Source organism: Nilaparvata lugens, chromosome 13 (assembly GCF_014356525.2).
Source record: "Nilaparvata lugens isolate BPH chromosome 13, ASM1435652v1, whole genome shotgun sequence".
Classification (NCBI taxonomy): domain Eukaryota; kingdom Metazoa; phylum Arthropoda; class Insecta; order Hemiptera; family Delphacidae; genus Nilaparvata; species Nilaparvata lugens.
This window is the reverse complement of record NC_052516.1, coordinates 30,006,784-30,021,199: the sequence shown is the minus strand read 5'-3', so window position 1 is coordinate 30,021,199 and position 14,416 is coordinate 30,006,784. Positions and strand designations below refer to the sequence as shown.

Below are 14,416 nucleotides of genomic sequence, written 5' to 3'. Positions count from 1 at the left end.
CGGCCCTCTCTCCCACTTAACCCTCCTATACAATTCTAATGCATTTACATCACAACAACATAAAGAAATGATTTCGTAATAGAATAATAAGAAATATGATAAAAAAATTATAAATCAATAGAAATTAAAAAAAAAACAATTTAATTTGGGATAAAAAAAAATTTTCAAGTTGTAGAAATAGTATTTGTATATCTAGAGTGAAAAGTACGACTTTTTCTCCCTGAGGGAAAAGTTTGAAGCCCGAGGCGAAGCCGAGGGCAACAATTTTCCTGAGGGAGAAAAAGTATTTTTCACTCGTGATGTACACAACATTTTTCCTCCATCTACATTTTTTATAGAAACTGCAAATAAAATCATTTTAATAACTTACGTATTGGTGACAATGTTTCCTAACAACATAACCTAAAATCTAAAGCCTAAAAACTGGCCGTCTGATTGGCACTGCCGATTGCGCTATCTAGCAAAAGTTGCAACAGTTATATCAGCTGGGTGTCTACCAAAAATGGCTGACTCCAGATCACGCGGTTCAGATTTGAATTGCAGATCAAAAATATTTGTTGGCTGGTATTTTGAATAGAATAAGATATTTTAAAAATTGTATAAATTTTTATCGTCTACTAATATTAAGAATATAATATCATTCAAACATATATTTCATGAGTTGATCAAATTTCTGGTTGTGGTATTGAATTCAGTTGACTCAATGACAGACACCTCTTTATGCTTTCTCATCTGAGCTTAGACCTTCTAACCTATTATAATGTAAGTTTTTAAAATAGAGATGCTTCCCATGTTATTTAAATGGATTCACTTTTACTCCCTAGGGAGTTTTTCTGTTTTTTACTACCGAGAGCGAAAAAGTGACACTTTAGTATTATGTTTCAGGGAGTAAAGTAAGTACTTTAGCCAGTAGGTGGAGGAAAAAATGTTTTTTAAGCAAGAAACATTAAAATTTCACGCAAACAAACACCTTTCACACACGCAAACACACCAGGCACACACACCTCCTCATCCTATGCCCCGATCGCCCTCCAATCAGTTAGTGAGAGTAGCAGGCGTATGATTCTTAACTTATCAGCGCGACACCATTGAGTCAGAACTGTGGTACCGTCGTCTGTAGCTGCACTGACGCTCAGCACAATTGAGCGTATCACAAGCTCTGAAGTACCGGCTACTCTTTCAACCCTGCAAAAAAAAGAAAATAGTCAACTTGATATTTTATAATATAGAAAGAAGAGGAAATGCTCAACTTAATATTTTATAATGTAGGATAGTAATAGTAACGCCCTAAAGATGGGTGTTATACAGCTGGAGGGGAACAACTTTAAATCTGGTAGAAAAATGCAAGTACCTGGGGTCAACCATTGATTAAGACGGAGAACTGGACAACGAAATAGCACATCGAGTAAATACAGACTGGATAAGTTCGAAAAAATGACTGGAATATAAGAAGAATAAATGAAAAACTTGAGGATCTGTTCTACAAAAAAAAAAAGAAAATAGTCAACTTAATATTATATAATATAGAAAAAAGAGAAAATTCTCAACTTAATATTTTATAATGTAGGATAGTAATAGTAACGTCCTGAATATGGGTGTGTTGTATAACTTGAGGGAACAACTTTAAATCTGATAGAAAAGTTCAAGTACCTGGGCTCGACCATTGATTAAGACGAAGAACTGGACAACGAAATATCGAGTGAATACAGACTGGATAAATACGAAGAAAATTGCTGGATTACTAGAAGAATTAATGAAAAACTTAAGGGAAAATCTGTAAAACAGTTGTGCGGCCCGTGCTAAGATACGGAGCGGAGACCTGCGCAGTTAAGAAAGCCCATGAACACAGACTGGAGGTCATTGAAATGAAGATGCTGAGGTGCAGTTGCAGCGTAACTAAAAGGGATAAAATCCTTAATTAAATAATAAGAAACAAAATGAGGGTTACAGAAATATCAAAGAAAATACAAGAAAAAGACTGCAGTGGTAAGGACATGTGGAGAGAAAAGAGGATGATTGTGTGGGAAAAAAGATTGACTACTTAGATTTCGAAGGCACTTGGAAGTGGGGAAAACCTAGTAAGAAATGGGAAAAGTGTATCGCCCAAGATCTTGTAGAGAAGGGACGAGCACCAAACGAAGCCCATCACCGAGACTCCTGGAAGAGACTGGCCCGAAACGCCGACCCCACCTGAGTAAGAAAAGACTGAGAAGAGGAAGAAGAAGCCTGTAGGCGTTTTGTTGGTGCGGCTAAATATAAACTTGAAAATAGATGACCTTGGAAGTAAAAAGGTAAGTATAATGCCAATATGTAATCTATATAGATTCACTAATGAGTACTGAGTGGAATAGAATGCTGTTTGAATATCTCGATAAAGTCATTTTAAAATATCTCTTACTTGACCAGGTCTTTGTAGAGGGTCTTGGCAGCTTCAATGTAGGGCTTCAGGTTAGTTTCGTGTTGTGCCCATACACCTCCCAGGCAAAAACATGTGAACAGTCTAAAAAGTAACTGGTTTCTTTCAGCCTCACTGTAAAGTTGAGGTCCTTCTTCTGAAACCAGCATCTGCAAAATAGATGCTTCATTAACAAGAAATCCAACTAGTTCATTTCAAACAAACATGAAAAGTTGACAAAATTGAATACAAAATAATGATGTGTTCTAATGGTACCAAGATAGAATAATCTCTCAAAAATATAGAAAATGAAACACCCGAATAACCCTGTGAAATGTTTTTAGATATAATGCATTTTATACATACTATTGAAGAATTTATCCAAGAAGATAAGATAACTAGACTGTGAATGGGTTACAATAGAATGCATAGATATGTAAAGACATACATGACCTGATTCATTCAATCGTATGGTTCGACGCCAATATAAACCTTGAAATTCTTTTTTTTTCTTCAGGAAATAAAACGATAATCTGGTCTTGGACCCTCGTCCCCAAAACATAAAATACCAATTTCAGGCCCAGCCTGGAAATAAAAATATTCAGTTCTTTTTCCAGAGTCACTCACAATTCTATTCTTAAATAATGACCTCATTGAATGGAGTTTTGCATGTTTCTGTGTTTTCTCTTTTACTCCTTAAAACAAGTTTTTTTTAAATTTAAAGACTTTTACACAATTATTTAGCTTCATATGTTCTTTTTCTGCTATTCAATCGTGTCATAGGTCTGTTAGGTATGTTTATTAGGTCTTGTCATAATATTATTATCAGGCCTATTTTGCATATCCTTTTATCATATAAGTAGCCCAATCTTCATTCTACAATTTGTTCCAATTTCAGCATAATACGTTCGATGGAAGGACAATAATATTAGCCTATACCGGATGATTAAAAACGGACTTAACAACTTTGAAAATTAATATAAATCTTATTAAACAAGGTACAGAGCTGGTTTTGGTATTGTTTTAAAGGAAAACACTTCAAGTTTTTCACCTTAAACTAAAGATGTTCTATGTGACTTCCGTTGGTTATTCTACAGACATCCTATCGATAGTCGATTTCTTCCCAGAAATCAGTGGATTGGCCGTAATGCGCCAATCGCATGGCCCCTCGTTCCCCAGACCTTACACTGCTGGATTTTTTCTTGTGGGGTTTCATAAAAGATATGTTGTACGTACCCCCTTTGCCAGCCACTCTACCTCAACTTAGAGCAAGGATTTGCGCTGCTGTTGAGCAAGTTACACCTGAAATGCTAGTGCGAGTCTGGGAAGAAATCGACTATCGATGGGATGTCTGCATAACCAACGGAAGTTACATCTTTAGTTTATGGTGAAAAAACTTGAAGTTTTCCCCTTTAAAACAACACCAAAATCAGCTCTGTGCCTTGTTTAATAAGATTTATATGTTCAAAGTTGTAAATGCCTTTTTGAATCACTCTGTATTATGGAGGTATATTATCATTGTGCTTCTGTGGGTAAAATGTAAATGAATAAATCACAGTACCAACCAATCGCAAATTGTCGCTAACAGTGAACTGGTCAATTTGTTGATCGAAACAACCAATCAGGTCACCGCATTCTCCCAACGCCACACCATTGGCTCTGTTGTACAGCCTATCAAAGAATTCTAATGAAATCACCGTACAAGGCACTACTTCCACCTTGACTAAAGGTAGTGGCTGTCCTGCAATTTAATAATGCAATCTTATTTAATTATTTTTCTTATTTAATTATTTTTACATGCAAATATAATATTGTATTATTAATATTTTTTGGAGAATAAAGAATTTCAATTTCAATCATAGCAATGAGAATTTCAAATTCAACAAATTATAAATATATTGTTTGAAGAAAATCATGAATAATATTGTATTTTCTATTCAATCAATTATTTTTAAATAAAAATTCAGAGTAATAAAAGTACCTACCGTACCTAAGTAATTGAGTTTCTGGTCTTGATTATAGTGACATATTTGAAAAATTGAACATATACAATTTACAATCGGAAAAGTACACAGAGTAATGTATATCATCCAAATATAGGATATAAGTGATTGAAAATGTAATGACACTTACCGTAGTTTATGGAGGTGTGTTGGAAAGCCACTATCTATTTTTCTATTTAAGAATAGTTCAGTTCTTTGAAAAACTTCAACTCCGAAAATGGATTATCAAGTTCAAACTTGAGTGTTCAACTCACCTACACTGGTCCAGGACACACCATCGTTAGTAGTTCCATTCAATGTTCCATAAACTACTGGATCTGTGAAAAATGCCTGAAAAAATGTACCTGATGAATAAATTATAGAAATATTTGAAAAAAGCTAATTAAATGAAATATTAAAGAAACTTTCAAGGAGCATCAGACCACTATTGAAATGCTAAGTTTATATTTTGTCTATTGAACATATCTGTATAGTTTAAATCAATTTTTTGACATGTGCAGAACCATAGGAAGAGCAATTAATTAGTATTTTCTGACAGACAGAAATTTCACAATTTATAGTGTGAATGAGCCTATGGATGATGAACTAAATGATTTGAAGTTTTATTAAAGGTTTATTAGATGATCTGCCATTTGAGTAGTATGTATAGTTGCGTGTTGACTACCGACGTGTTTTGAATTTCATGACTATCGATCCTACAATTATTTTAAGTACCGTAATGGATAAAGCAGAATGTATTATTTAAGGAACAATGATGAATAATAATGACCAATAAATACAATAATAATATTTATGTAGCATAAAAAACAATTTTGATTGGAAATATAAAATTTTAAAGTAAGAGTACTTAATAACTTCAATAAACTATGCAAAAATCAAGCTTTAAAAGATTAACTTTTTTTCATTCACACACACACATAAGATACATCAATATGAAATAAAAATTAATTACATCAATAAAAAAACATTACAGTATAAAATTTAATAACATAAATATGAGAACACATTACAATATTAGAAGGCAATTTATACATATATGTTATGTGGTGAAGAAGGGTAGAGGATCAAAAGTTCTTCCAACTATGGCTATCCATGTCATAGGAAGGCTTTTAATCCTTGGAATTTTTGGAAAGGATTGGGAAAGGGATGTGATAGAGCACAAGTAGGGGAGGTGAGCGCACTAATCAGAAAAGTTCTCTGTTAACTTATTATAGTTCTCAAAATTTACATAAGGTACAGTATTTGTTTCTTAATCACACCCAAATTAGACTTATTCATACCCAAACTAGACAATTGTATTTTTAAATCATACTCCAATATAGCGGATAGGTTTAATTATAATATATTATTCTATTTTCTTACCTCAACAAATTCCTGTCTTTGGTGAATATTGAAGTGTTCATTGAATGAATAATATTGGATTGAAATGTGTCCTTTCATAGACCTGGGACATCAAGAATATATTTCAGCTTTTCTACAATGAGATAACAATTGAAAATAATAATGTGGGGAGCTATTATAGACAATGAAAAGAATATCATTTATTGATTAATGAATACTCTTTGAAGAATACAATAGAATATAAAAATATGTTATTCAACAGAAAGTAACAAAATTATTATTGCTTGTCTATCTGTAAGCTTACCATTTCATCAAGTTTTCTTTCATGTTTTTATTGTTTAAGAACTCTGATGATCTTCCTGGAGTATGTATGAATGTATATTTTTTTCGATCATTCATTTTGTCTTGAGAAAACTTTGAATATATTTTAAAAATACAATATATTTCTAGACAAAATTGAAAAACTACTTGTTTTGAGGTTTTATTTCGGCATTGTTTATATTTACCGCATTCCGTTGCCTAGCGTCGATTGGCCAATCACAATGCAGAGTTTGCAGAAGATTGCATTATGGGATCGTATACATCCTATGTTGATGATTTGATATAGGGATGGCAAAATTTTTACAAATATCGATATATCGTAAGGCAGGTATCGATGGTACCGATATATCGGGAGCGAAATATCGATATATCAGGAGAAAAATATCGATAAACCCGATATTAGAGATAAAAAAAAAAAAATGCATGGTTGCCTGTAAAGTCGGTATACGGGCGAAAGTTTTACGTGACAACGACTTTGAGTGGTAATAGTTATTTGTGCAACTAGTGCGCAAAGTGACAGTTTGCTGCATCGAAAGAAATGTTTACTTGGAATGGTTTCTTGAGTGCAGCAAACGAACTTTGCACACGTATTTCACATTAAATTTTTCCTACAGTTACCATTGAATACGAAAAGTGGGTAATTATGGGTAAAATTGCCTGAATAATGTAGTAGTGTTTGAATGGCGGGGGGCAGCTTTGTGGTGTGTGCTGTGTGGCACTGTGCTGTCGCTGTCCTTGGTTATAATATCTACTTAATAATTAGCGCGTTGTGCTTCGTTGCACCTCTGCTTACTATAGCAGCCCACTCACTGTTACCAACTTAATTTTGATTTTGCTGCACTGGTGCTCCATATAACCTACTAACTATTTTGCGTTGTCATGCTGCAAATCTGGAGTACACAAAGTACTCACTTTGCGCACTAGTGCGGAAAAGTGATTCTTTGCAGCCTGCAATCAGTGCAGAAATGGTCACTTTTCAGGGTATCTGTAGGAAAAATAATTTTATTCTAATGTGAATATTCATTCGTTTAGTAGGAAGAAGGATGAAATAATAACTCACAATGAGAGTGAGTGAGAGGCACGCGTCCCTTCCACTCGGGCATGGTTAGCCCGCGCCCACCTAAGAGCGAGAGAGACAACCATTGACTTGACATTTTGAATTAGTGGCGCAGTCGCAGGAGATTGCTTGCGGCGCCTGCGCAGGTTGACTGCTCCGTTTCACTCTCTCTCCAGGTGAATGCCTTCGGGTTGGTGCGGCATTGCTCGCCACTGCTCCTATTCGTGCTCTTTCCAGACGACCGTGAACTGAAACGAACGCTCTCACTCGCTCTCATTGTGAGCGCATAACGTGGGAACGTAACGTAGTTTCTTGAAGTGTCTCCCGGCAAACCAATTTATAAGATGTTGTCACGCCAATATACTACTCGTATACGTGTTTGTATAATACATCATTTTAATCGCTTTTGCTTGGACGTATTGCTCAAAACACACTGTAATATCAATAATTGATTTTAACATAAGATTTTAGAATTATAATGAAGGAAACTTTGAGCTTATTCACTTATTTACTACTAAAACATAATATTATATTTGTTCAGGCCTCTGGCCTCTCACAAAAAATAAGGAAACGAACCATTGGACAGGTTTTTGGGACCACCAAGTTCATGAAAAAATTACCTTGTTAATTTATTTGTTTACTACACTTCAGTCTTCGGTGGGATACATTAGAAAAAATTACACTTTGATTCCTTGAGAGAAATTTTAGTGAAGTGCCGCCACACATCACTCTTTGTGGGTTTCATTGTTGATTGAATAACAAATTACAACTACTATCAACTTCGTCTATTAACTATATTATTATTCTATTAAATTATTAAATAAAACAACTGAAGGTTAACAGGAACTGAGCGAAGCAAAGAACACGAACGCATGACATCTTGACATGAATGAAATAAACGCGAGAACGAAGACCGACAACGCCAACGAAGAGTCGAAGACAGAACGATATATCGGAAGGAATATATCGATATTACCGATATATCGTTACAAAGATATCGATGTCAATATATCGATATATCGGAAGCAATATATCGATCTTTCACAAATATCGATAAATCGTTGCCATCCCTAGATTTGAAGTTTGAAGAGATTTGATTTGACAAGTTTCGATACGACCATTGCTTTTAGAATTTTAGTTTTAAAGAGTTTTTATCTAATAGTTTGTTGTCGAAGGCAATCTTATTTCAATTAAAAAAACAACAAGAAATTGGTTTAGTGCAGAGGCTTTGGAATTAGCATAGTAATTTGAATCACTCTAGAACTAACCTCAAAGGTAAAATTAATGTTTATTTTTATTCTTAAAAAAATGCTTTATTAGTTAAAAAAGATTCTATTTATGTGTTTATATTTTGATAGAAAATTGCTTCGTTGTAGCAGTTTTTGTTAAATAATATTTCCTGTATAAAGCCCTTCGATGTTCTGTTAACTGAACAACCATTTTGAGGTTATTTTGTTATTATTAGGCTATTCATCTTATCATTATAATTTATGACTAACTAATACATAATTAAAAGTAAATACAGGTAGTTTTTGAGTACAGTTCCGTATCTGGTATTTATATAGAACTAACATTATATAATCTAATGTCCCTATTATTGATATTGGAATTTTAATAACCTACCTACATCAAATTACTCATCTATTTAGAACATAAAAGGTATTAAGTTAATCGATCCCAACTAAAAATTTGATGACAGGTATCTCGGCACTGGACCTAGAGTTACACCGGTTTTGTGTAATAATGTTTTGAAGGTAAAATCATATGTTAGGGTGGTTAGGTTTTCGATGTTAAATGGAAAAATTTTGGTATTAGCCTATCCGAAATAGCTTACGGTATGCAGTTATTTTCATCATTATTATTATAGTGCTACATTCAATATTTTTAATAAAAATAGTAATAATAATAAGGTGTCTGTTGATGGCTTGGTCGTACTACATAGGCATGTCCACAAACAAATTAAAAGGGATAGAAAATTGGGACACCATATACAAAACTGGCCCTTAAATTAAATACTTACCTACTTATCCTGGCGCTACAGCCCGATGTGGGCTTTGGCCTCCTCCACAATCTGCCTCCAAGCTTCTCTGTCTGCTGCTTTTCGCCTCCATCCTCTCACTCTCATAGCTCTCAGGTCTCTCTCCACATCCTGCATCCATCAAACCCTCGGCCTCACTCTTTTTCTTACAGCTTCCAGTTTCTTATATAGAATTACTTTTGTATTCGTTCTTCGGCCATTCTTTCAACATGGCCAAGTTCCCCTATTCTTCTTGCCTCCACAAACCGGAGAATTTTAACCTTGAGTGCAATTCATTACAAATTCGTTCTATTCTAAAATCAACCTGCTTGTTTCATTGTGTGTAGGTGATACTGTAAGATCTGTTTTACATCACGACACCAGTTGATTACCAGTGAGACACTGAGTAGTCTCCGCATATAAAGCTACTTTTGACACCACTGAGCAAGCTAAGACATTAGAGCGACCGGATTGGTGTCCTAGTAGTATCCGGCTGGTGTCCCACGTTAGGCAACAAAATCCAGAGACCCAGCTGGTATCAATAATGTACTGTGCGTAATAAGAACTAATGCCCCACGACTTGCACATACACTTTTGGTATTTCAGCCTGGTGTCCTAGTGTTAAACGGGCCAAATAGTACCAAAGAATATATTCATAGAATTGATAAAGCTATGTTAATTATTATTTTTCCTACAGTTACGTTGAAAAGTGGCCATTGCTGCACTGATTACAGAACGCAAAGAATCACTTTTCCGCTCTAGTGCGGGAAAAATTTTTCTGCACTCCAGATTTGCAACATGGCAACGCAAAATACTTAGTAGGTTATATGGAGCAACAGTGCAGCAAAATCAAAATGAAGCTGGTAACAGTGACTGCTGTGGCTGCTATAGTGAGCAGAGGTGCAACCAAGCACAACGCGCTAATTATTATTCATTATATATTATAACCAAGGACAACGAGGACTTTAGGATTTTAGGATTAAGGTTTTTATCAATAATAAAATTACACAGAAAAACATTTGATGCATTTCAGGCAATTTTACCCATAATTACCCACTTTTCATATTCAATGGTAACTGTAGGAAAAACTTAATGTGAAATACGTGCGCAAAGTTCCTCTGCTGCACTCAAGAAACCATTCCGCCCTCGCCTACGGCTCGGGCGTAAACGTTTCTTTCGGTGCAGCAAACTGTCACTTTGCGCACTAGTTGCACAAATAACTATACCAGGTCCAGGCACTTTCTAATTTCATAATTTTAGAACATTTCTCTTTTTTCCAGTAAATAATGTTGACATTGGAGAGGATTCCGGACCAGATAGGTTACCTGGTGATGAAAGAAGACGGAGCAGTAGTAGCTGTAAGTGAAATTGATATATTTTTCCAATCGATAATTTATTTTATTTATATTCAAATAAAATGTTTGTCACAACCAATTATCTTTTAAACTATCATTCATAACTTCAAACACTTGGATATCACCTTAAGATTTGAATTATACCCAAAAATTCTAGTCAAGAACTTTACAGATATTCAGTCAAAATATTCCCAAAGATTCAATCTTATTAGTCAAGTAGCTGTTGAATTCATATGGAACATGCGAACAAACATCAATTTTTATTTATATTGCTAGCCCAATTGGCTTTTGTAGTTTCAAGTTTATTTATTCTATTATTCATAATATACGAGCTCAGTTAATGAATGTATCACTTCTTAGTTTTTACTAAGTCAACACTACTTAAAAAGTTTTTAAACTGTGCTCTCTAACTCTTTCAATTTTACCATTGATATCTGTAATTGTGCATACTACCTACAGCAATGCTTAACTACTACACAATTAAATAAAAAGACTAAGGGCCGGTTTCCGATCTCGGGATTTTGCTCAAAGTTCTACACTTTGAACAGCTGGAGTCAGAAAATTGGCTTTCCAAAACGGGGCGTAGTCGCAGTCATTGTCAAAGTCACGTTTGAATTAAATTTCAAAAAACTAGAAAATTAAACACAAAATAAAATAAAGAGAAAATAGTGTAAAGTTTCAGTCATTTTTAATTATTTAGAAAAGTTTAATTTTGTCAAGGGAAAACGTTTCCAATTATAGAAATGAGAAAATAAGAATTGCGACTATTGTTATAAAAACTGCGACTACGCCCCGTTTCGGAAAGCTAATTTTCTAACTCCAGCTGTTCAAAGTCTAGAATTTGGCTAAATCCCGAGCTCGGAAACCGGCCCTAAGAAATTGTCGAAAACCACAGATTTTATTGATAATTAGAAAGACTGGTTTCGGATGTCACACCATTGTCAATCTCTGATAAACTACACAACACTACTACACATCAATACTTCTACATAACACTACTACACAATTGTTGAAAAAATGTGAAATCTTGAACATGTTGAATGGAATGATAAAACTGTAATGTTCCCTGACAATTGGAACAGTAGAATTTCTCGATCAAATTGAATAAACTTGATGTCAAACAATGTGTTTTGTTTCTCAGTCTGGAGGTGATTTGGAGAATTCTGAGCACGTAGGGAACATAGTGGTGAACCTTATCACCCTAGCTGATTCCGTCGGAAGCGACTGCGGATCTTTCAAGAAAATTTCCAGTGAGTAAAAAATGTTCTCCTTAGTTTATTATTTAAAGTTAGCAGTCATGCTATTTTTGTATTTTATTATTATTTTTTTTAACCAATTTTAATACTACTTATTGAGAAAAATACAATCCAGCACGTAAGATGCAACTTACGGACCGCTGGAGGGAGTCTAACACACTTTTTTAATAAAGCAATAGAATGGGCTGAAAAAAGAGAAAATAATAAATAAAAGAAAAAAAAGAGAGATAAAAAATAATAAAAACATTTTTGGGCTTTAATCAAAATAGGAAATTAGTATTTAATTATTAAAAAGATGGTGCAAATTAGAGAAACCAAAAAATCATAAAAAACAAAATAGAGATTCAAATTGTGTGAAAAGATTAATTTATTGATTTATGTTGACAGAAAAAAAAACAAGTAAGAAAAGCAGGGAAAATATAAAATAATAAAGAGGAGAAAAAAGAGAGCAAGATAACAGAATGGAAAGAAAAATAGACGGATCAAACAATAATTAGGAACAAAAACTCTGGAGCTTCGAGAGTGAGCGACAAAAGCCAAATTTTAATTAATCTCTTAATCTTATTTCCACAATTACATGCAGCAATGGCATTCTTGACCTCAAGCGGCAAATCATTATTAAATCTAGGTGCCAGGAAAATGAAAGTTTTATGAAAAAGAGTGCAATTGGGTTGTAGAGTGGAATTATGTGTAGGAACCAGCTGAAAAACTAGGTTTAGCGGGTCCAATTCTGTAATGCATTTTATCGATTAAACGATTAATTATGTCTGTGTTCAAAGAATATTGAATAAGTCTCATTACTCTATCAGTTGGGAGTGCCAAGTTTGGAGTACCGGACTTGGGTTACTCCTTAAGTCACAACATAAATGCAGAACTACCTATCTTTACTTGGGCTACTTCTGCACCAATATTTCGTTTATTTTGCCAATGCAGAACTAGTCTTGCTGGACTTGGGCTAGTTTTGCTTCCATTTCTTCGTGAGTATACAATATCTATCCAATATCAACTTAATCTTGAACACTATCTTTAGTTTTCTCTTGACCAGAAATACATCTAAAAAATTATTGAATGAAAAAGACTAAGAAATTGTCAAAAAACCACTGATTTATTGATAATTAGAAAGACCGGTTTCGGTTATTACACCATTGTCAATCTCTGATAAACTCACCACTTTTGACAATTTCTTAGTCTTTTTCATTCAATATGAATAATTACCACAATATCAACTTCTCAACTACACAAAAAGAAAAAATTATTACTTGAAGTAGCCTATTAATTATTGGAATAATAAATTATTTTAATAATTTATTAGATTTTTCCACTGCAAATAATAATATTAAAGCTCATTAATTTATCCAACACACATGCGATGCGCAGATTGAAGCGGACCAAGCCCTTCGAATTGTGTAGTGTTGTGGAGTGAAAGGGCCAAAAGCAAAGCAGTATTAATAGTGTAAATGTTTATCATGATAAATGTTTATACATGATAATTCAGTTATATTTTTATTTTTAATATTTGTCAATCTTAAGTTAGTTGCTAGAAGTAGTAGTCCTGGTGAGAACTACCTATCTTATTAATTAAACTCTTAATTATATTAGAAAAATTGCTCATTAGTAGAAAAAAATAATTTATTTTCAAATCAAATTTATTTTTCATTTTCAAGACAAAAATACAATTGAATAATAACATACTATTATGCAATATTGTATAGAAAATAATACACTCGATACAATACAGGAAAATAACCTGCTAAGGCATAAGCCTGAGCGCAAGTAAGTTGCAAAAAACTTATGGAACTTACTTTAATGGAATCTTGATCTTGCAACATGAACATTCTATTACCATTTTGAAAAGTATTGTTACTTGGGTAATAAATCACCCACGGCTCTGTTCAAGTAATTCCATGTGACAATGCTCGAGGGTTGCGGCCGCAAAAAGCCATTTCTTCAACTTTGTCAAATGGTTACGAGCAGTTTATGCAGGTTATTATTTTACCGTGATAAAGTATACTACTGAAGGAGAGAAGAAACTCTTGACAAAAAGTGGATTAAATTGGATTAAATTACAATATACATCGCTCAATTAAGTCAGCTTGAATGTTGTTAAGAAGAAATTAAATTTCAATAAATCTTGATAACTCACAAATTAACAGCCTAAAGTGTTGGAGCATGAAAATTGATGAAGCAATAATTGAAACATTAACTGAAATCACGATTTGATCACAAAACAAGAGAGAATTTTTCTTGTAAAATACACTGCAATGCTTTTAAAGTTAAAAAATTGTTAGTGTTCAAGAAAATAATCTTGATTAAAAAAATAAATGTTAAATAATAGATAAACTGAGATGACCTGTATCATATTGTGTTACATGATTTCGATACCGAATGTGAAGAGAAAATAGGTGGCTTAAATCACACACACATCGATATCTCAAACCGTGCTCTGCTAGAAGCGGAGTTGTCGAACTGAATTTAAAATAACCAACCTTGGTGAATTAAAAAAGAATCTGTATGAAAAATTTCAAGTCAAATCAGTCAAGTAGTTCAGACGTGATGATAATACCTACTACTATGGACAGACCTACTACCACTAACTAACTATTAATAGCCCGGGTCCGATGTGACCCACCATGCATCGGCGTCACCAAACAATTGAATCTACTACCAGGCG

General features: G+C 33.8%; 1 protein-coding gene across 1 annotated transcript; it reads right to left on the bottom strand.

Annotated features, from left to right (window-relative positions):
• Positions 1 to 1,013: 1,013 nt before the first annotated feature.
• On the bottom strand, positions 1,014 to 13,813 carry LOC111058400 (cilia- and flagella-associated protein 300). Its single transcript, XM_039440418.1, has 6 exons — positions 13,548 to 13,813; positions 5,761 to 5,842; positions 4,653 to 4,728; positions 3,961 to 4,136; positions 2,399 to 2,565; positions 1,014 to 1,185 (listed from the first exon to the last, which is right to left on the bottom strand). The coding sequence occupies exons 1-6, from the start codon at positions 13,589 to 13,591 to the stop codon at positions 1,014 to 1,016; spliced, it is 717 nt and encodes a 238-aa protein (XP_039296352.1). The 5' UTR covers positions 13,592 to 13,813.
• Positions 13,814 to 14,416: the final 603 nt, after the last annotated feature.

Excerpts from the sequence above, each read along its gene's own strand:
- LOC111058400 (XM_039440418.1), bottom strand. The coding sequence starts at position 13,591 with ATGGTAATAGAATGTTCATGTTGCAAGATCAAGATTCCATTAAA. Across the intron at positions 4,137-4,652 it reads TGTGTCCTGGACCAGTGTAG|GACAGCCACTACCTTTAGTC; the intron begins GTGAGTTGAACA and ends ATTAAATTGCAG. Across the intron at positions 1,186-2,398 it reads CTCTACAAAGACCTGGTCAA|GGTTGAAAGAGTAGCCGGTA; the intron begins GTAAGAGATATT and ends TTTTTTTTGCAG.